The sequence below is a fragment of the Photinus pyralis genome, unplaced genomic scaffold (assembly GCF_008802855.1).
Source record: "Photinus pyralis isolate 1611_PpyrPB1 unplaced genomic scaffold, Ppyr1.3 Ppyr1.4_LG4, whole genome shotgun sequence".
In the NCBI taxonomy this organism is placed as follows: Eukaryota; Metazoa; Arthropoda; class Insecta; order Coleoptera; family Lampyridae; genus Photinus; species Photinus pyralis.
This window is the reverse complement of record NW_022170511.1, coordinates 35556711-35581310: the sequence shown is the minus strand read 5'-3', so window position 1 is coordinate 35581310 and position 24600 is coordinate 35556711. Positions and strand designations below refer to the sequence as shown.

At 34.3% G+C, this 24600-nt stretch overlaps 1 protein-coding gene across 3 annotated transcripts in view; it reads right to left on the bottom strand.

The window, feature by feature from the left end:
- Positions 1 to 24600, bottom strand: part of LOC116168260 (synaptotagmin-10-like) — a 120784-nt gene that overhangs the window by 16953 nt on the left and 79231 nt on the right. For all 3 annotated transcript variants that reach the window (XM_031483980.1, XM_031483978.1, XM_031483979.1), the window contains exon 3: positions 3743 to 3895. In XM_031483980.1, coding sequence (XP_031339840.1) covers positions 3743 to 3895 — 153 coding nt within the window. The remainder of the gene's footprint in view (positions 1 to 3742; positions 3896 to 24600) is intronic.

Here is a 24600-nt window from a genome sequence, read left to right as displayed (position 1 = left end):
ATGTGGAATCCAGTTGCATTAGCATAGATGGATATAATATACTCAGAAAGGACCGAGTATACGGTAGAGGTGGAGGTATACTTGTGTATGTAAAATCTGTGTACAGGTTTACTCCTATTCAGTTTGAATTTAGCATAACTAATTATTTAGAATATCTAGTCATAACTATCCACATTTCTGCTAAAAAAGTTGTATTTGGAGGATTCTATAGACCACCGAACACAAATCTAAGGTCTGTACTAGATGACTTCGACAATATTCTTTCAGATATCCTTACTGTTGCTGATTTAGTTATCTGCCTAGGGGATCTTAATGTCAATTTTCTTAATAACATCAACTCTGTTGAATTACTTTTTAACGAATACAGTTTAACTTAAATAATTAAAGAGCCGACTAGGGTAGGTCCCAACAGTAGTACTCAACGTTGACAGCAGTGAGAAAATCTAAGAGAGACTATCTAAACTCAGTAATGTCTCGTAATAAAAGTAACCCATCGAAAATATGGAATACTCTAAAACAATTTAATATTAATTCAACATCATCTTATGACTTACCTTGCCACCTTTCTGATCCAGATGAGATCTGTAGACATTTTTGTACGGGTTCCAATAACACTAATTGCAATACAATGATTGATTACTATAATAACCACAAATTTGCAGGTAGTAAACACTTCCATTTCAAATTCACTACTGAAAAAGAGGTAGAAGAAAAAATGCAGTCAATTAAAACGAACAGTTGTGGTTGCGATGGAATTACTATTAAAATGTTGCAGTATTGTGCTCCGTTTATTTACATGTACCTAATGCATATATATAACTGTTGTATTGAGCAAGGATATTTCCCCAATACATGGAAGACTTCTATTGGTGTTCCTATTAAAAAGAAAAACTCACCAACTCAATTCTCGGATTTGAGAATCATTAGTATTATTCCTGCCATGGCGAAAATATTTGAAAAAATGTTGTCTGAGCAAATATACGACTTCGTTAACAAAATCAATTTTATTCCTGATTTGCAATGTGGCTTTAGAAAGAATTATAGCACTGCTACTGCACTTGCGACAGTTACTCAAGATGTGCTTAGGGCAAGGGATCGTGGTTTATTGTCTGTAATTGTTCTCCTAGAAACCTTCGACACGATTGATCATAATTTACTTTGTTCAATTTTGTGTTACATTGGATTCAATAGAAACGCATTAGACATAATTTCTTCTTATTTACAAAATCGGTACCTACAGATTCGTGTTAACCAGAAACTTTCAAGTAAGTTTAATATAGTTCAAGGAGTTCCTCAAGGATCCGTACTTGGACCCTTATTATTTATTATTTATACTTCGGATATCCTAAGATGCGTTTCAAGTTGCAATATTGTGGCATACGCTGATGACATACAATTATACTCTTCTTTTGATAAGGTTAATGCATCTACTGCGTTAAATAATTTAAACCAGGACTTACTCAGAATAAATCAGCGTTCTAACGATTTTAATCTTGTACTTAATCCTAGTAAATGTTGCTGTATATTTTTTGGTAAGAAAACTGATATTGAATATATGAAAACTAATTGTGGTGTGTATGTAAATAATATTTTAATACCTGATACTGAAACAGTAAATAATTTGGGACTAACACTTGATAATCAACTTCGGTTTAGAGCTCACGTGAGCAAAATGGTTCAAAATGCGTTCTTGTCTTTAAAATGTATATATAATATTAGACACACTCTTAATAATAATTTAAAAAAGTTACTATGTGAGACTTTAGTTTTGTCAAAATTTAATTACTGTGACTTTATTACGGCCCGTGTCTAGATTGTGTAACTAGCAGACGTATTCAAAGGATGCAGAATTCCTGTATCCGTTTGGTGTATGGAGTGAGAAAGTTTGATCACATTTCACATAAATTTCAGGAATCTGGGTGGTTAAACATGGCAAATAGAAGGCACTTACATAGGGGTACATTTGTACACAAATTCTTAAACAACAATACTACATGTAAGTTGAAGTCCAAATTCAATTTAAGGCACAGTACTCACTCGCACAATACTAGGCATAATGCACAATTTACAATTCCACAGCACCGGACCGCTTTGTATAAAAGATCATTTATTTATAATGCCGTGAAATTAGTTAATTTATTTATTGATGAGTTTAAGATATTTAATATCAATAAGTTCAAATTTAAACTTAAACAATACTTTTTGAATTTGCAGCGTGTGAATCACTACCTAGCCACACTTGAGATCTAACTTTCATTCCTTATTTATCTTTTAGCTAGTTGTTTGGTCGTTGAAATATTGATATATTTTTGTTTCTCATTTTTGCTTAGTTATGCCATTAAGTCATTTAATTTCAGTTTAATTTATGTTTAGAGGACGAGTATCGTAGGTTAAGTAGAGTAGCCCGACTTCGCCTATTATATCTCCCTAAAATCCTCCTTAAAATGAATTATGTTTCTTTTCCTTCTAATTGTCTAAACAAATAAAGACCTTATTATCAATATATTCATGGATGTGTATCAATGTGTGTCAATTGTTTTCATTACTCATTACGAGATCGGTTCGAAAATAAGAACAAGGAAATTATTTATTTACAAAAATAGCCCAGGTGGAATATTAGAATCCTTCTCTTATAGCGATTATCTGCTCTAAATTATAGCTTACCTGAATAATTCGACTGCACTGTTTCATTATGCACATATAAAAGTTCAGTTTTGCCCATTATTAAAATCTTCCAACTTGTTTTATTAAAGAGGTGCTAATTTAGACGACAAATTTAAGTGCAACTTTGAGATAGGACTTAGGCATTTCAGATTAGGACTCTTCGTGCTACGTTTTTATTAATTAGACTTACATTCATATTTTCTTTGAGGATACTTATTGCTAACATTTTCTATTTAAAGGCATTTTTTTGTTTGCCAAATAACAAAATTGAATAGAATTGAGAATAGCAGACACGCGGCTACTTTTATTCGTAAAATCTATGTTTAAAAAATCGAAGCCGTCTACGTAGTTTCGGTGCCGAGGCCTAAGGTCATAGGACGTAGGGGCGTATGGAAATCTCAGAGACTATATTTTTGTGGCGTCGTTGCCTCTTTTTCTGGGACAAAAGGCATGAAAAAGAAATACTGAATGCTAGTATACAGACGCAAGTATTTTATATATCAACTTATACTTCATTAATTTTTTTACCCCTGACAGCTATACATTAAGAATCTTCTTGTAAACAATAAACAGAAAGTGCCACCATAACAAGCTACGCAAGATAATTACTAAGATAGGATCCGACTACGTTCCATTTTCTCATTTCGAACCTAATGACAGCTTAACCTCATTTATTCCGATCTTATGTATTTAGGGTCGTAATCCAAATGCTTTATTGAACGTTTGTAATTCAACAGTACACTTAACATTTTACTTAGCTAATTTCCGTTTACAACCTCCATCTGTGCCTGAAATATATTATACAATTGACGATTTTTAGATGGAACATTGTGTTATTGGTGAACTTTTCTGAAAATTGTACAATAATTCCCTCGCGCATCCCGGTTAGTTCACGGTCAAAAGGGTAACAAACTTGACCCTTGCGCGCTTTATTGCAATAATAAATAAAACGAAATGGCAAACCGTACTTCGAACAATGAGCAAGTTTCCCGACGAACTTTACGAAAACTACTAAACAAGGATCATCTTGGAGGAACATTGTCGCCATATAATTTTTCTTGTCTCCGATAAAACTTACCTTTATAAGGCCAACAATGCTTGATTCGCTTTTGTGTTCCAAACTGCAAATACTAAATTGAATTGTAGAAGGCATTTCTAAACGGTGTGACAGTTGTCTTTGGAACGTCTGATGACGAGTTGGAACTATCGGAAGCGTGGTTTGACGTAATACCTGAAACAAACGTTTAAATTAAAACATGTCGCATTGGAATTACGTGTGACAATTGCGTGGAACCTCATTACTCCAATTTGCTCTATTTGAGTACGTAGTTTGAAACTTGATTGAAACGTCCAGAGCACAAGATGAAAGCCTTAAGATTACATGCTATTCGGTTTGAGACCAGTGGTTGCAGAGGAGCGTTTATATGGAATTTAATTACAAACGCTGCTTGCAAATGCAGCTTGGAACCGTATGAATGGATTATATGAATAAGGCCAAAGCAAATTGAAACTGAAGAAAACGCCCATAGAAATGTAGGAGTTGTAGCTAATCAAGCTCACCAAGGAAACTTTTAACGTAACAAGGAAAGTTTGTAAAGATTGATGTGATTAAATTTAATTATGTTATTTATTTTTGAAATGAATTCATACAGTATTACAAATTATGTGATAAATCTCATTAGGACATTTGTCAAATGAAATCAATAGCGAGATCACAGTTTTGGTGGCCAAATATCTTTTCAGATATTAACAGTTTGTGAAAAGCTGCGCAGCTTGTATGGCGAATAAACCAAATCAACAATAAATACAGTTATACACTTATGGAAATGGCCAGAAAAGTCATGAGATCGGATACATACTAATTACATGGAACCATCCCGTAAAAATTCTGCAGTTAACGAGTGCTCGCAGATAGGTAACGTTGAGTTTTTTTGAGATGTTAAGTGTTAAAGTAGGTTAGCATTACATATCACAGAAAGTCTAAAGGGTGAAAAAAACTTCCAGTAAATAGCACCAGAATAAATCTGTAAACAGTTGGCGGTATTATCGATCTTTGCATTGTATTTCAACCAATGGATAATTGAAGCCGTCTTATATTGCATGTATTACCTTCTAAAACCGCACTAGAATTGGATGTGTGGTATCAGCTTTTCTTATTTAAAGTTGGTTAGTTCCGACTGCGATAAAGAAAATCTCCAATTTAGTGGGTCCATTTATGATTATAGTTTAGGTGAACTGTGTGTAAAAAATTGTACCGTATTTCATTCGATATTAAGTTCAGGTTAGTTAAAAAAACCCTGACCGCGAGAATTAGTCTAGTTAATTTGAAATGTATAAATAGTAAAATCTGGAAAAGGAAACGTAACTGGGAACTCTTTCACTATTTGATTTTGTGAGCAACCTCGTACTTAAGTTAAGTTGCAGGAAATTAGGAAAGTAGAAACCTTCAGTGTGTAAGTCAATCATGGTAAAATTTTTGTTAGGTAAGTAAGTATTTTGTTAAAGAATTGTTAAGGTCACTTAGAAACCCAACAAGGGTCGTTCAACCCCCTTTTTATGCATTTTTATGCAAACCTATGCAATTGAATGCTGGTTTTACACTAATGTCTTTGAAATTTTTAATGGGATTCATATGCAGATAGCAGTACAAACCTACACGGGTATAGGATAACAGCGTTGTCAATCGTACTGCTAGTCGTGCTAATTAGTTGTTGGGCAAACAGTTAACACTTACTGCTTGCATTTCCAAATTAACACTTCACCACTAAAGGTAAATTTTCCAAAAAAAAAGTCTATTGGTTTGGAACGGTGATGAAAGACATTTCATTTGTAACGAAGCACCTATTTTCCGCCTTTAAATTACCAGTTTTAGTGGTCACTCTGTAGACGAACACCCGGTATCAAGAAGCGTGTTAAGTTGGGCGTCTCGTTACGAATATTTTCGCTCCGAAAATATTTATTTCTGTGCAGAAGTTGGAAATAAAATAATATAATAAAATCAATCTTACTAAGTTTTAGGTTCGTTAATTATTCATTAATTGATTTAATTTAAAAATAAATTTCACCATTTCTGTTATTAGTAGTAATTCATAAAACAACAAAAATCATGGCTATTGCTATTAAAACAGAAATGTTAAAATTTATTTTTAAATTTGCGGGTATACCAAAAGCTTAATACAATACGTATGCACCTTTTAATTCTGAACAACTTTAAGCTCTACAGTTTTTTTCTGTAAAATGTGCATAAAACCATGTTAAATCCCTATGTTTCTATACTTACCGTGCACCACCCGGTATGTTTACATCCTTGACAAGGGTCGAAATATTGGTGGAGGAACGTTTTAAAACAGGAGCCTGTATAATTACTATGTAGAGCTGTAATTGTCCAATAATTGATTCATTTTGTGGTTTAAACGCCATTCGACCTAAACCAAAATAATTATATAATTAAGCGATGCCGTGCATTACATTTTCATTAAATTATGTTGCGCGCTCTGCAATTGCAACTTTATATTAGGCGTCCCCATTGGTCATTGTTAAACCAATACAAGGTTATTAATCTATAAGAACTTTAAAGTAAATGGAGACTGTTTATAGAGTAAATATGATCCAGTTTCTCGCCGTTGTGAAATTTTTAATATAACAATAATTAAATATTTGTTCAATTTTCATCCAGTTATGTATAAAGGAAAATATTTGCAGGGCAATAATTGCAGCCAATTCCAAAGGGAGTAGTTTCAATTTTTGTTAACGCCCTCTTATTTTTCATTTAGGCCATTTCCACCGCACAATAACTCTCCGAATAAATTGCGTGGATACCATTGTTGATCCAGTCGTGGTGAAGGTACTTATTTGACAAATAAATTTATCGAGAGATGGAAAGATTGGCCCTTAAGGCTGTATTCCACTTAAATTTTAATTCTATTTGACGTATGATGGGTTGCATAATATTTACTTGTAATGAAATGGTAACGAATAAACAAAGATTGAAGAATTTACCTGCCCAACCATTGTATAAAGTAAACAAGTAATTACGCTAATTTCCCAGGTCATTAGTCATTGTGACGAATATGCATATATAATTAAACATCGATTAGAAAACGCAAATCATTGTCACAACGGCTAATCCTCAATAAATTCACTTTTCCCAGGTTTTAATAAGACGCATATATTTTTTTTAACCCAGTAATTACTCCATGAATTGTATTGACCTTATCTGGAAAATAACGCATGTAAGCGAATAAGTACCTATAAATTAGATATCTTTAAAAAAATGTACATTTTTTTACTAATATTCTAGATGTGTTACAAAAAATCGTCTAATTCGGGAACAACACAAAATAAATGAGAACTAACGCTTTTTACGCAAATTATAACTCTTTCCGAAGGATGCTACAGGGAAATAATCTCAAATTTGTATCACACTGAAATTTTAGGGGTGTTTCAAAATTTCGTCTAATTCGGGAACAACACAAAATAAATGAGAATTAACGCTTTTTACGCAAATTATATCTCTTTCCGAAGGATACTACATGGGAATAATCTCAAAATTTTATCACACTAAAATTTTAGGGGTGTTACAAAAAACGCCAGAAAAGACGCAAACTTTTAACCCAAAAATAAATCACATTTTCCGTGTGAATTCTATTACCCAGTATATTATGGAATTATAATACCTTCTAATGAATCCGGTTTCTATTTGTAAATTGGTCCCGATAAACGCAACAATGCCGCTAATGAAGTCAGGCCTGCTGTATGATGTGTTGCCTACTGTACATTTATAAATGGGGAATGACTTCACTAAACGCTGCAAGTTTTTGTAAAAAATTTCGAATGAATATTTCGTCTAAAATTTTTTGTAATTTATGTGAAGGGTTGGTCGATGGCTCTATGGTTTGCTAATGTTTTTTCTGAGTATGCTACAGAGAGATTTTTAAAATAATTTGTGTTGATGCCATTTTACCTATAAAAGTTCACTTTTTATTGGCAGTGCTCTAAAAAATTGTTTTTTCTGAAATATTAAAATATTGTTCTGTAGCATACTTTTTAAATGTATAATTTACACGAAAAAAATTAGCCCCGTCTTTCATCTCATGTTTTATAGAATTGAGACGAAATATAAATCGCTCTATTTTCGCATAAATGTTGTACTACTGGATTACACCCTTAAGGTATTATTTAAGTTAAATGGAGTACGTGTCGCTTCTTTAAAGCGAATGTAAGAACGCAATCTGCATCGAGCCTTGTTTTAGCGTTGAGTAATTTTTGTTTGAAGTTTGAAGAAAGTTATTTAATCTTTTGGGGGGTTCGGTGGTACCGAACAGTATTACGAATCCTCCTCCTTTTTGCCCCCCCCCCCTCCATACCTACTCATTTTAATAGTGTCTGATGCGATTTGGCTCCTAGTACATCTGGAATCGTAAGTGTTTTTTTGCTTTTGAATTTATTATGTACAATATGGCCTAAATTCATCCGAATTCAAATTTTGATAATTCCGGCACACATATTCCATTATTATCAATTTAGCGCGACATGTAATCGTTCTACACATTAGACAAAAAAAGTGCCACATGTTAAATTAAGGAAAATCGATATCATCTTTTCAGTGACCACTCCGTCATCGCCACTATCGAGGATCCTTTTGGCTTTAAATAACATGTGCCTTGAGAGAGACATCGATATATTTCACGGCTCTTTGAATGAATGAATTAGTCATATTAGATCGTAATTACTATGTAGTTTTAGCTTTAAGTACAGCATCCCATGTAATTGGAATACCTACTTGCATTCTGTATGGTATCTGCAGGCTAAACAATAAACAAATAATCAAATCACATTACGTACTGGGTTTTGGTGCGCTATTGTGGCAGATATAGTTCCCTGACATCGTGATCGAAGTCATTGGGTTGAAGGTGAGCTATTATGCCTTTATGAGTATTTCTGGTTTCATAATTAAGGAGGGTGGGAAGTTGATTCGGCGACCCACATAATTATATCATTGGTGGTAAAGGGTCAAAATTTATTTCGATTAAATTTCCTTTGCTAGTTTTAGTTCGTTTTACTTCTGTACCTTGCTTGATCCCAATTGATTTTTTCAGGACGTACCTAGAGATTTTTTTACACACAGCGTAGAAGCGGTCTTATTATGTTTAATATTTAAGATAGACAGATTTGTTTGGAGTTTGTTTGGGTGGAAAAGTTTTAAATTTAAGTTCTGTGTTCCTTCAAACCTACGTTAATCAATATCTAATAATTGCACTCGCATCGTATTTATAGAAGTACAAGTCCTTACTTCATTAATCCACCTTCGTCACTCGGTATATTTTTTTTATTAGTATAGACACTTAGACAGGAGGCACATGCATTTGCATTCTACCGGTTTCCATAACTCATTTAAACGATTATTTCAAATTTATTGGAAGCGAAAAACTGCCCGGTGAAGAAAACCTTCACAGTCTCATAAAGGAACAATGTCGATAAAGACAGAGTAAACATCGTAAATCAAAGAAAGGAGGGCACCAAATACACTTTAAGTCTGTCTAATACGAAATTACGAACTCTTAAAGCAAAAAGCGCCCCATTTGCGCTTTATACGGGCAAGGAAAATGCAAATCACGCAATCATAATATTTGCACGATCTTAAAAATTCTGTATTCCTCAAAGGAGACATTAAACATTCTTGTTTCGAATGAACTTCAATTATCCTGAATTGCACAACTTCTTACTATGCGCATTCATTAAAATTGTGAACTGTAATTTGAAAACATCAAAACTTCTGAATTAATAATTGTTTTTCAGTTCAAAGTTATTTAATATTAATGCAAGAAAATACTCTATACGTTTGAGAAGTGTTAACCTCTGTTACTCTATATAATTTCAGTGCATTTAGATGTTCTCTAGATAAAAATACCCCATTCGTATACTTGTGGTTGCTTCCCAATTTTCCAAATTTCGAAACAGGAATCGAGTTGGTATAAAAACAGGGATTTCGTGTTTTGCATATTTGAGATTCTTGCGTATCCATCGGCGATCAAATAATTTATACAATCCATTCGATTTTCATTTTTCAAAAAAATTAGTGTAGTGTGCAATTCGGACTTCTTTATCGTTTTAAGCTTCCCATAATTAGACTCCCTCACAATCTGGTTCAAAGGTGAGGCATGTGTAACGTTAATTAAAAGACTGTTGTGCTTATACCGGGTGGTGCCTAGCGCGACGCAGCATAGGGATTTCAATGGTAATTTCTTTATAGTCAATCACTAGCTCCCCTAAGTATTTTAGAGCAAAAGTCTAAATACGTTTTTTTTAGAGAAAAAAATACTGCATCTGTTCATACTTTTAGTTATAATTTTCCGTTTTTCAAAACCGTTCATTTTGTATTTCCAATGCTTCGGTTATTGATAAGTGGTGGTTCACGGCACATAATTGCACAAGTAGTGCACAAACTTTAAATGACGAAGCTTCATTTGTACTTTTATTGGGTTGCCAATTTTGCAGACCCTCACCGCCTTCTATATTGAACATTCTCTTGTTTTTAGTTTGGTTTAAATATTACCTATACAAGTTCTAGTTTCCAACAGCTTCGAAGTATGTACAATATTTACGATATATGGAGTAAAATTTGCCAACCGTGAAATTTAGTATATTGGGATTTCATTCATGTGATCCATTGACGGTTTCCAGCGTCCTTATTGCAAGTAGCTTGACGCCTACTCTTAACTGACAAACTCAATCGCGCAAAAATTCAAGTGGAAAATCCTGAAAATGCGATATTTCACAGATGACAGTAATTGTGAGGACCGGCTTCATCAATAATAATCTTTGCAAAGGGGAGAACTTTTATCGCGTAATATTAGCGAATTGGGACGCCTGAATCGTGTCAACAACCTTAACTTTTCTAGTTTATCCAATTTATTACATTAGCTTATTGGAGCAAAGGAAGTTTCCTATATAGTGAATACGTAAGGATGTAGACAATTATGTTTAAAAGCAGACACCAGCTGTGATCAATTAATTTCGTAATGGCTCTCACGTAATAACATTACAATTGACTGACAATAAATACGGAAATCACATTTAAGGCGCGATATCAATTTTGCAGTTAATGATTACGTCTTATGAAAAATTGCATTAAACTATTTCTAATGTAATGAGACACTTTCTACATTAATAAAGTGTCGTCGCCTTGTCTAGAAATACTTCCAGCGTTTTCTCTATTCCAGAGCATTAATCTTTATTTTCTCGATCGTCGATCTGCTCTATTTTCAGGTTTTCCTTTTGGTTTGTGCTAGAAAGGTAATTTATTAAACCTTTTAAATTGACCGATTGTTGGTAACATACCTACTACATTTCAAATTCTCGGTAACACTGTAGCTTCCTTTGCTATACTCTGCCGAATTAGTGCCAGCAACAACAGATTTGTCTGTGCTTAGAATAGACTTTTTTTCTGTGAATCTGTATAAAATATGTATAAACTGGAAAAAATGGTAGTTTCCGTATACTAAGCTTATTTTGCTCAGTAAACATGCGAATATAAATTATTGTTGCATCCATTTTGATTATCGGCTGTCAATAACATCAACAATCCTAAATAAGAATAAAATTATAGTACAAGTGATGTTATTTACGAAAGCAGAAATCGAGTGTGTACAGTCGTTTGTACTAAGGATGAGTTTTATGTCAGTAGTTTGTGAACCAATTTTCAACTATCTCTAATTGTTACCATCTCTTTCTCGCTCTTGCGATAGAGAATAAAAAACTCGGTTGGTTTATGAAGTAAAGGGATGAACCATGGTATAATAAAAAGGATGAAAGAGGATTAGTCGTACCAAGTAACCTAATACACAAAACGAGATGAATTCAAGTTTACGAAATGGATACTTAACAGGATATTATTGCGGTACGCTAGGAGCCAAATCTAGCGAATGACACGAATGAATCACTATCTCAAATCACCTATTTGTAGGCTATACTGATGGAAAAGCACTTTCTTCTTTTTCCAACGAGCCCGTCTCTCTTTGACTTTGTTGATCAGTTGTGGTTTACTACGGGCCATTTTCTCCTTTTCTAAGTAGTCTAAGTACCTACAATCGCAAGAATGCAGTTGCCGTAACCTTTCCTGCTGACCAAACAGTTTTTGTCTTCATTAGGAGTGAGAATCTTATTGTGATATGTCAACGGTAATTTATAATTTATTGCAAGCTTACAGTGTTGCCTTTTTAAATAATTTCGGTAAGTAGGTACATTAATTTACTTTTATTTTATAGCATTTGTTAAAATGACATTTTAATAGGTTCGAACGAGTACGCTAAGCCGTTCTTTAACCGTAAGGATAGATAAAGTGATCACTTTAACAGTAAGGATAAATAAAGTGAAACAAATGATTGTGCATTCTATGACATCTGTCATTATTATTTCAAATGCACGTTATAAAAATGCCGTTTAGAACATATGACAAATCTGTTTCTATAGAAACGATCGCGACGGCAGAACCTAAGCTTACTATTTTTGACGTCCCTAAATTAATAACTATTTATTGTGCATGTTAGTGAAAGATTAGTAATTTTCAGTGGCGATTTTTTTGTGCGGAAACGATTCAAATTAAATTTAGTTTCGCAATGAACTCGGAGCATCTTCACCAACGTACCGCTTGTACTAATTTAGTAAAATAGTGTAAAAGGTAGACTAGGATTAAGTTTAATTTAGAGATAATCTGCACCCGCCTACGAGTATGAAATTCATTACATATCTCGTAATTTTAGTGTTACGTAATTCAACACACAGAGGTCGCACGAGAATTTTCAATTACATTATATCTGTGACTATGGAGAGTACCTAGGTATTCATTTAAAATGCGCCAAAGTAAAAGGAGACCCATTTGGGAGTATATTAAATTTCAACTGTAATTTACTGCGAACGTTACTTTAATATTTGTCAAATATAATAAATCCAGCACAAAAGTGGTTTTGTTACGTTTATCTTTATATATAGTGTAATTGCCTATTCCAGCCTCTGTCAACCACCTGTTGTTAAAACTTTTGTTACAATTCTATATAAATTTCATTACATAAATGTAACCTTCGCGTCGCATTCGCTCGAGTTGAAACTCTCGCGAATACCTCGTTCTACTAAGCATCTGTTGAATACAAAGGAGATCCCGTGGATGCATGGGAATTGTTGTAATAACAAGCAAAGGTAATTTCTCTGATACATTCAACATCTATCTAAACTACCACGCAACAGGCTCAGATATAAATGTAATACAGTTTTGTCCAAAAATTTTAGTGTTTAGATTTAGTTTACTTTTCAACAACCAAAGTGGAATTTTTTCTTTAATTTCTTTTCATTTATTTATTATGCTAGAATATACTTCTAAATCTCTATCTTCAATAATGAGTACAGAAAATGAGCTTTCCCTCTCAATAAGACTTGACGTGCAACCCGGAGCAATATGTCACAAACCTCGTCGAACAAAAAAAATGTCAAAACCGAAGCAATAAATAGGCAAGGGACTGAAAGTACGGGAGCAGTACTAAAAGCTTTATTCAGACAGGTACAGAGCAAGGTAGAAACTATGCAAATAAGTTATATCAACACAAGATATCGCAGTCAAATTTGCGGAAAAATTCTCGGATACACGTTTACAGGAGTTTAAATCTCCGACAACTGTGGCGGTCGCAACAGAAAGGGCGCTTTCCTCTAATGATGGGGCATATGGTGGTTTGTCTCCTATACGTACAGACGAATTTTATACCCGTTAAATCTAAAATATATACTACGACCTGATGATGGACGTTTTTGATAATACATAATCGATCGCCTTTCTCAGTTCCTGTACTGTCACTCCTGATCCTGCCATCATTGCTTTTGAAACCCCACCAACATCGTGAAGCTCCAGCAAGTCTTTCAAGTTCAGTGCTTTCTTTCCGTACGTTAAATAAACAAAGCCTGATGTCTAAATTTAGCCTCAGTCGTGTAACTAACTAAGAAATTCATATCGACTATTATAAAGGTTCGTATGAAATCCTTGTAGTTCTGTCGACGTATAGTGAGAAATAAAAATTATGAAATTTAGTATTTGAATTTTTCTGTTTTGAGGAATACACCATCACAATCATCCAAGTATTCGAAAATAGTCAACACAAATTCGACACAACGAAGGCATTCTTAAAATAAGAGACAACAAGATCACACAAAAAAACATGGGGATTTGGAAAACTACTGAAAACATTAGGAAAGTTGTATTATTGATTAAGCTCGAAAATGAATACATTTACAAGAGACCAATATATCCACTTCTTTTTTCAAGTTAAACGAACACGTTGAAATTCGTATAACAGATCAATGGCCAGCAGGATTGCAAGATGCAAAGTGTACATCAGTCTAATAAACGGATTGGTCTACGTAATTCTCCGTTTTAAGCAGTTTTGAGTAGTTTAAAAAGTGGAATAAATGGACTATGTATTATGAACCATTAAATTAATTTTTAAACTTTGATTTAACATATTGGAACAGAAACGCAGTCAAACCAACAGAGCGGTAATAAAAGTTTATATTAGGTAGTAGAGTATGTAAATGTAATGGCTTAGGAGTGTTGTTACACCATTTGGTTAATTTGATAATATTGATTTTGCTAAATTGTTTAGGCCTCTTAATAGCGTCGTGTTTGTTAAAACCGTACTCAATAAGCAATTTGTTGCTCTCAAGAGAATTGCACGGTGATAAAGGGATGTTCATGAGCCTTTCTAATAAATTAGAAATTACGTGCCTAATTAAGTTACCTTTGACAGGCGTTGGAAGGAATTTATCACCAATTAAACTTCAAAATCTTATTTCTTTTACTTACAAAGTTAGAAGTAATTAAAGACATACCTAAAATCTTTAATACAGATAGAAATTAGGAGACATACTTTGCTTGAATTGTTTATGCTTCGATGTCTTTCACGCCACTGTGCTGTTGGTTCTAATTGAACTTGATATCTCTTGCCGGAATTTCCTTGATGTAAAACGCCATCTCAAGTAGAAAAAGGATAATCAAAAAGGTTGTATGTATTTCATTTTTCGTTGAATGGATTTTGGGGCCGTTTTCTTTAGAGAAATTAACTTTTGCTAAATAGACATAAAACAATGTGATAAATTTTTTTGCTTAGAACGGCAGAATTGTGGTAATAAAACGAAGTTTTAGAGGAAACAAACGTTTGAACAAGTTCGTATTGTTTTGGGAATACAAGGTGCGTGTACGTTTATAGCTAAAGCTATACATGAAATCTCGGTTTCTATACTCATTTCGCATAGGTCAATTTCCGAGGATGCAGAAAAATAACGAACGCTTTTTCTCGCGTTCCATAATTATAAAAAAACCTGTCTACGTTGCCATTAACAAATTCTTTACTGTTTTGCGTGCGACTGGGATAAACTTCTTAAATTCAAAAAATAACTCTGGGTGACAGAGAAGAAAAAGACGAAAGCGCATACCTACTTTTTTGTGGGACCGACAAGAAATCCAAATTCCAACTTTTTGTTTTCGTCAAGATATCCAATTTTTATCGACAAATTATTCAAATCCAAATAAAGCGACAAAATATCCAACCAATTTGGAAACTCCGATTTGGATATCTTGTCGGTGGCGCGACAAGATATCCAAATATCGAATTTTTTTTAGACAAGAAATCCAAATTTTTTGGACAAAATATCCAAAAAGTTCGGAAATTTTACTCTTACGTGATGGGTCAGTGTGGATGCAGAAGCTAAGGGCATGGACTTATACATCGGACGATTTGAGGACATTTTATCTTTGATTAGCAATCAGATTTGCCTGTTCTTCCCTACAACCACTTACAGTCCGGGAGCCAGCTGCCATTTTTCATGACAAATAATAAGAAAGCTGAAATGTTGTAGTATGGTTCATTTAGTATATATATTAGTATGTATTTATATTCTCATATAGCAATGGCGCGCGAGTGTTACGTTTGCGGTAAACCTGTAACGCGTTGTGAAAATTTTATTCAATGCTCCGGCAAATGTTTAAACTGTTTTCACACCGAATGTGTGGGTATTAGTGCAGATAGTCTGAATGAATTAAAAAGGTCCGGAAATATTAACCAATGGTGCTGTAATTCATGTGGAAAGGAGAGTTGTATGTCAACTCCTGTAAGTATCCCAATATATATTCCCGAAAACGCAAGTAGGGATTCAGAATTGTTCATTTCCATTAGCGAGTTAATCCAACGTAACATGGAAAATGTTTTTAAAAATCTCTTCCTGCCGGAAGTAGTAGCTTTAAAAAATGAAGTGAAATCACTTACGATTGAAAATCATAATCTTAAATTGGAAATAAATCAACTCAAAGAAAGCGTATGCAAACAACAAACCTTATCGTACTCGAAGGTCGCAGCTCCGATTACAACAGATATAAGCCGTCAAAATGTTTTGAAAATTAAACAATCCGCAAAGGAAAAATCAGGTACTCCTTATCAATTTCCTATTGAAACAAAAACTCTCCAACCAGCTAAACAGGATCTCATTCCAAGCTCAACTTTAAATCAAAATCCTACAGTTGAAATCGATGATGCGGCTACTGGCATCCAAATCGCTCAAAAAACTCGTCCACCAGTCAAAATAACTACAACCTCAAGTGATGACTTAAGCCTAAAGGTACCCAAAGTGGACTCTGACGGTTTCACAGAAGTTTCAAGGAAAAAAAGGCCAAAAAAGCCCATAATCGAAGGTTCTGGGGATTGCACAAGTTTAAAAGCGGCTAAACACTTTTCACATTTACATGTTTATAATTTGGATCCCAGCGTCACCCCAGATCAAATAATAAAGTACTTGATAGATAATAAATTTGATGAGGTAAAATGTGAAAAATTAAATTCAAAACGTCCTGATGATTATAGTTCCTTTAGAGTGTCAGTATTAAGCCATCAATTTGAGGCTCTAAAAATCCCAGAATTGTGGCCAAGGGGTACACGTATGAATAATTTTTTATTTCGCCTTATCAACAAGCATGCTCTTACTTAAATACTACGTACATGAACTCACTTAATAATCTTGCTACTCTCTTAATATTAATGAACATTCAAAGTTTAAATAATAAAGTTAGTGATCTCGAAATAATAACCAACCAATATAAGCCTTTATTAGTGTGTCTCACAGAAACATGGTTAGCAGAAAGTGAACTGAAAATGTGTAAACTCTTAAATTATAATATAATTAGTGCTTTTAGTAGACAAAATTCGCGGGGTGGTGGTTGCGCCATTTGGACACGTTCTGATGTTCAAGCATCGTTTATTGACGTTTCAACATACTGTTCTGAAAATGTATTAGAAATATGTGCGTGTAAAGGCTATTTTGGACACTTAAAATTTACTGTTCTAAATATTTATAGACCTCCTTCGGGTGATTACAACACGTTTTTACGCAATTTAAATGCCGCAATAGATCAACTATATGATCCTTGGGTTCCAATCCTTCTGGTAGGCGACTTCAACGTAAATTTTGGGAAAATCGGCGAAAAGTACAGGTCACTCAATGACCTATTGGTCTCGTTTAATTTACAAGAAATAGTACACACATACACCCGAGTAAGTAAGCACTCCAGTACGATATTGGATAACGTATGTACTAATGCATCCATTACATTAGAAACTAATGTTCAGGACACTTACCTCTCTGATCACCGACTTATAAGAATTTCATGTAACTTACAACAGTCTTCGCCCTCAAGAGCCAACATCATTTCAAAAAGATTCTTTTCGAAAAGTAACATGGAACGTTTTTTTTCATATTTGGAAAATGAAACGTGGAACGATATCTACTCCACGGATGACATAAATGAAAAGTTCTCAGTTTTCCTTTCCACATTTCAATTTTACGTCAATATATGTTTTCCTCTAAAAAATTATCGATATAACTCCGAAACTAAACCCTGGTGCACAGAAGCAACTCGTGGCTCTAGTACTAAGCTCAATGACATGTATGTCTTACAAAGAAAATACCCCGAACTAAGAGATAAATACATATCTATGAAGGAAGCACACCAAAACTTGATAAACAATGCTAAAAGAAATCATTACAGCTCAATCATACAGAACGCGCAAAACAAGAGCAAAGAAACCTGGAAGGTTTTGAACTCGATTAGTAACAAAAACAACCAAATTCCAAAAAACCTGGAACTAAAGGATGACCAAGGATCTGTGGTTACATCAGCTGCAAAGATTGCCAATTTGTTCAATAAACACTTTCATAACATACCGTTCAAGCTTCGGGAATCTATTCCACACGCAGATTTACCTACAAACCATCTTAAGATAAATCCTAATTCCATCTATTTATTGCCATTTACGGAAGAAGAGGTTCTAAACCTATTCAAGAAGCTGAATAGCAATAGCGCACCTGGACTTGATGATATATCCCCTAACTTATTAAAACATGTGAAACTCATCACCGAACTTACGTATTTAATTAACTGTTCTTTACGCACTGGAACATTTCCAAATTGCTTCAAGGCTGCAGTGGTGACTCCTATTTTCAAAAAAGGAGATGCTCTCAACACGTCGAATTACCGACCGATTACACTGACGTCCTGCGTAGGAAAAGTGCTAGAATATGCGATGAAAGAGAGGATAACTTCATTTCTCTCAAAGTATGATATAATATCAAAGAGGCAACACGGTTTTCGTGAGAAGCAGTCGACCACCACCGCTACTACTGAAATATATGAGAGTATTCTTCTCACTCTTGAAAGAAGACTTCGAATGGTAGGAGTTTTCTGTGACCTAAGCAAAGCCTTCGATTGTGTCGACCACAATATTCTAATACAGAAATTGGAGTGGATGGGAATAAGAGGTGTCGCCCTTAAATGGTTCAAATCATATTTGTCGAAGAGAACCCAGGTAGTCCGTATTTCAACTTGGTCAAATAAATTCAAGCAGCAAGTGCGATCAGAAAGCTTACCAATTGCAATTGGTGTTCCACAAGGGGCAGTTTTATCCCCTACTTTATTTAACGTTTATATAAACGATTTGGTAACTTATTTATCTAAGTACGCTGAAGTAGCCATGTATGCAGATGACATCACCCTAATGGTAGCACCCGTAACTGCATAGAAAGGGACACCGATTTAGCTGTAAATCACGTCTACAAATGGCTTATTGCTAACAAGTTGTTCCTAAATAAAGATAAAACAAGATACACACTGTTTAGCATGTCTTCGGTTCAAAATAAAAATGCGGAAGTTGGAATCTCCATATCAAACTGTCCCATTCAAAATACAGAATCCTTGCAAATACTTGGAATGCTGTTCACCGAAAATTTAAAGTGGAAGACGCTCATCTTGTCGCTTAACTCCAAACTTTCAAAAGCAATATTCAAAATTAGACAACTTAGAACTTTTTTAAATCCAGAAACCTTAATGTGTCTTTACTATGCTGAAATTGAATCCAGACTAAGATATGGCATCATCATCTGGGGTAGCAGTGGACAGGTTCAAAGCACCCTGATTCTACAAAAACGCGCCATCCGATCCATCGCCAGAGTTTCACTGACAACTAGCTGTAGACCGCTATTCATTCAAATGAATATATTAACCGTCATATCTTTATATATTCTTGAAGCCGCAAGTTATGTACACAAGTTTAAATTTAAGTTGATCGACAAATACAACACAGTACACTCACACAACACAAGGTCCAATCACATCAAAATTCCACATCATAGATTAAACGTCACAGCCAACAGTCCTCTCTGCTTGCCTATCAAAATATACAATCATCTTCCGAATACACAGAAACACCTACCCTATCATCTCTTTAAAAAAGCATTAAGAAAATATCTCGTTGATAAACCATACTATAATATACACGAATTTTTCATAGAGAATCTGAGTTGAGTTTATATTTAATGTCTAGAAGTTATATTTGTGTTACTGTTTAAGACATGATGTATTTTTTTTTAAGACGAATGTGTGTAATTTATTAGAATTACTTTTACACAATAAACACTATTATTATTATTATTATTATTATTATTTAGTATTGCTAATAAACGTAGAGATCGTCAGCTGGCTCAGTAGCGGTGGGTGTAGTCGCGGCAGCCATCGGAATTTGATGAACAAAAACCAATATTAAGAAAGCTGAGATTTTGTTTGTAGATTGATTAATTACTATCTAAAAGTAGTCAGCTGACTTTTTGGTGGTGGATTGTACATCAGCTTCACGTCTTAACATGCAAAAAATGTGCGTCGAGTAAATTAGTATTAAGAAAGCTGAAATTTGAGGAAGTGATGGTCGACTTTAACAGATTCTCGAAATAAATCGTTTCCAATCGTATTTACAATACTAGTAATTTACGAAAATCCGGTGTAATCTGTTTATTTCCTACAAAAAAATCTTTTTCCTCGATTCACAATACCCAAACCCTTAGACAAACTTTGTATGTTTTTGTAGTAAACTTGCTAATTAAAAGTGGTTTACAACCACTTTGCACGTAATGTAAGAGCGTATAATTTAAAAAGTAAAATCAAGGATAACTTTCAATTGGATTATTATTTGTTTATTTGTTTGGCCAATCACCATACAGAATGCAAGCATTCCAATTACATGGCACTGGGATCCTCTACTTGAGCTAGAACTACATAGAAATTACGATCTAATGTGACTAATTCATTCATTCAAAGAGCCGTGAAATATATCGATGTCTCTCTCACGGCACGTCTTATTAATACCCAACAGGGTCCTCCATGGTGGCGATGGCGGGGTGCTCACTACAACCAGCATACACCTATTGATTTCAAATAATGATATCACAGTCTGTCTTTTCCTAGATTGTGTACTTGCTTTAACTAAATGTTAAATCATTATTCCATTGATTTACAATAGTGATAGTGAATTCATCTAATATGCATTGAGTAGTTTTCCTGCATTCAGTGCATTTTCAATTCAAAGTTCTCATCGATGCCTTTTTGTGACGAAGGTAATTGCAAAATTGATTTTTAGTTCTTGTTTTCCTGCGTTAAAGTTTCCATTTTCAGTATGAAGAATAATGCAAAGAGGAGTTGGTAAAATTACGAAGTCAATTTCATTTTGATTCGGTGTTTTTATAATACGATATCGGAGTGCTGAGTGCGTATTGATTATTTAAAATATTAGATAGGTTCTAGTAGGTCATCAAAGTGTTCGTAAACTCTACTTAATGTAGTAAATTTTAAATATCGTGTGTACTCATACATCATATTATTCAAGTTAAATTGACGTTAATCCTATCAGAGAGCTTTAGCTACTACTACTAAGCTGAGAACAAAAGAGCAAAAAGTTCGCCCTCAGTAGACTTCCAATATATCTAGTACAAACCTTTCTTGTTTTATGGGAAAAGTTTGTACATACGACTTTTTGTAAAAGAAAAATGAACGATAAATTGCCCGGAAACCTTGTGCGAAGCAAATCCCTTGAATTTTAGAAACGCCATACGGTGTGATATTTTCAAAGTTTTTACGTAAACAACTGAAGTATTTATAAAGGCACGCAGACGACAGTAAACGTACACATTTTTTATGCTTTGAGTAATTTTAACGACCGCTTCTATAAACATACTTCAACAATTAAATAAGTGGGAAATGTGAGGATTGACTACAGCTGCTCGCAAGCGCAAGAGCTCTTACTTTTTCATAATAATGGAATGAAAATTGTTAAGCCATTTCACTGTGTATAGCAGGAGTAACTTTTCAAAATTCATTTTGATTTCTTATTGGTGCAAACAGTTCTGTGAGTCAGGTATTACGGTTGATCCTTTTATAAACCTGGCGAATCGTTTGCTATGTGTATTTCAAAGAGGTGCATTACGTTTATGCAATTTTCTCAAAGTACTCGTACGACGAGGAATTTATTGCTTCGCGATTTCAATGCCTAGCACAATTCGCTTCAGTGGTCCACAAACATGATGTACATATCTTGTCCCCGGGTCATATATAATTTTAACATGTCAGACAACAGTTAATTTGACACTTTCTGCGTTTTAGCAACAAAGATTAGGTCCTACGGTAAACTACGTATAAGAAATGAAGCGAGACACTTACCGTGTCGCAGTAGAGTATAGTGTAATTGCTGTGAGTAGAGTTAGTGGTGTGATATGTTGTGTGTTTGTCTCTGGGGTGGCGGTCCACGGTATTCTTATGGAAGAGAGATAAATTTACCTTGAACAAAAAGGAGTGTATGTAGTTGTGTGGTTTTAGGGGTGTAGGTAGTTCATGCATAAAAGTTAATGATTTACGTGAATTTATATCTAAATGAATGACGACACCTGTAATTCAAGTTGTAATTTAAAAATAGCACTTGCAATCGAGTTGTAAAATGTATAATTTAGAACGGAGCAAATGTAATACGAAGAAACTAAAAACTGCGGAAATACATGTTGCCATACTTCATTTTACTCAACATTTAAATCAAATTTCTAAGAATAATTCAACTAATAATTGTTGCTGAGAACAAACGCATAGTGGAAACGCAAATTTTAAGCGATTTGCTAGGAAATATAAGCAAATTTTACTAAACACTGCGTTCGTTAAATTGTGTGTCAGCACGGGAATCACGTTTAATAACAAATGCAGATCTAAATAGGAAGCTCATATTAAATCTTGGTAGAGCAAAATGGCTGGCTGGTTACCAACCACAATTCGAGATAATTATTTGACAATATTTCCATTAAAACTATCGATTCAAACGAAAAGAAATTTAATACATTACATTCAGAAAGGAATTAATTCACAAATGATCATAGAAATAGAGTAGTACATACCATACCATTCATTTTAAAAGAATAAAGTATAAACTTGAGTTTTTTTTTGCTAAAAAGTCTTCACGAGTTAGAGTCCATTGGAGTTACATATTTGAGTGTTGATTTGGTTGTCCATTCAATTTGGTATCAATAGGATGTTCACCGAAAAATGAAGCGTACTTATTTTCTCCAAATATTTAATCCTTTAAAATTGACACATCTAATAATTGTTTCTCCAAAGGGTTTTGCAGTTACAACTCTGGTACGGTACGATTCCTTACCGCGTACCTTACAAAATGTATACTGACTGACAAAATGGTTGTGACCAGGATAGGTTTTTCTTGTGCTAGTTAAACTTTTCTGACAAATAACCTAGGATTTGAATACATTTGTTTCAATGGAAATGAAGGTTTTTAAACAGCCTTTAACAATCTTGTAAATGAATTAATGAATATTGTGTTAGTAGACACCCGGAGGCCGAAAGCGAGGACTTGTTCTTTGGGTTTTACAAAGCATAGAATTTGCATCATCAGGTAGGTACGTTTTGTTAGCAATTATTTTCTTATATAGATTTGCGTAATTCGGGTCGGTGAAGAAATAGGAACAGTTTTTTTCACATCACTTCATCGTCTTCATCTACTCTACTCTAAATTTGGCCAGAATAGTTTATATTTCTGTCCTTTGTGTTGGTCACATAAGCGTATGTGCTGCATTGTTAGAAAACGTGTTTGGCACTTTTGAGTCGCTTCTCGGTGATTAGTGAACTGTGGGTGAAGGCTGTGTGGCCGATTCGGAGTCTGGCTAAGATGATTTCTTCTGGTCTGTTTGCTTTGTACGTTGTAAATTTTTCTCTCGAGATTACTCGGTACTGTTGGATTTCATTTTTTATTTCGGTGATATCGGACGGGTCTAGTTCGAGTGTTTTATTAGGTCTTTAATTCAGCATCCGAAGGAGTTGCGAGTTTTATATTTTGTTGAACATTTTGAGAAGGATTTTTAGGTTTTCAGTATTCAATTAGTATCTTTAAAGGTCGATTGGCATTTTATGGAACGTCAACGTCACGTCACGGACCGGCAAGGCCTCGTCAAAATATAGTATTATAGATTTCTTATGATAACATTCGCATAGAGACTTAATGGAACGCACCGTCAACGTCACGAACCGTCCATATAAATTTAAATACAATAATTTGACGTGACATTGCCGGTCGGTGACGACGTTGACGTTCCGTAAAATGCGAATCGACCTTAAAGCGGCCCCACACCAAATTCCCAACGGCGATCCGGTTTTGACTTTTTTATTTGAATTTTGCCTTTACCTTCCATGAATTCATTTTACGTAGCTACCGTATTAAAGTGGAAGCACATTCTTTCTTTGGACATGCGAGATTGGAAGATTATTCTCGATGGGGCTAGGATGGTTTCGAGAGCTTCGATGTACATCTAAGCGCATGTTACTTGAAATATTGAAAAATTACTTGTAGAAAGTCCGAAACCCATCTCTTTTGACTACACCAAGGTGGATTTGCCCCCAAGTCTCGAGTAAATCAAAGTAAAATTCTTAGTGCTTCAACAAAATTAAATCATGTCTAATTCGATGTTGGGGGAATTTGGAAAGTCGGGTATACTAGTCCGCTCAACAAAGGATTGAATCTAAATTTTTAGTTGCCCCCGCCAACCGTGCATATTGCGAGCTGTAGCATTATTTAAAGTATTTAAACAATGGCTGTAGTTAGTATCCGAGGTACTAACTCCTAGCTTGCAGGGAGAAAAGACGAACGCAATTTATATACCTGATAGTTTTCGAAATACAACAAGTAAAACTAAAATGTATTTGGTTTTTAAGATTCAATTTATTACCGTAAGGACAATTTCTCATGTTTCAGTTAAAGTTATCCAAAAGAATGAAAATTCATTTGTTCCCTTTAAAATCGCAAGTCATAGGTAATAATAGTTTTATAATTATAAGACTGTTTATTACCTACTATTTTAAATTTCACATTATAACTTCACCATGGAGCAATACATCAACAATTTTCACCTTTTCTCAAAGAAGAAAAACGATGACTTACCCTCCCAATTTAATGATCCCGAGATAATAAATAACTATTTTTCTGATGTAATTACCCAAAATAAAATTCTTCCCGATTTCGAGTTGTTAAACTTCTA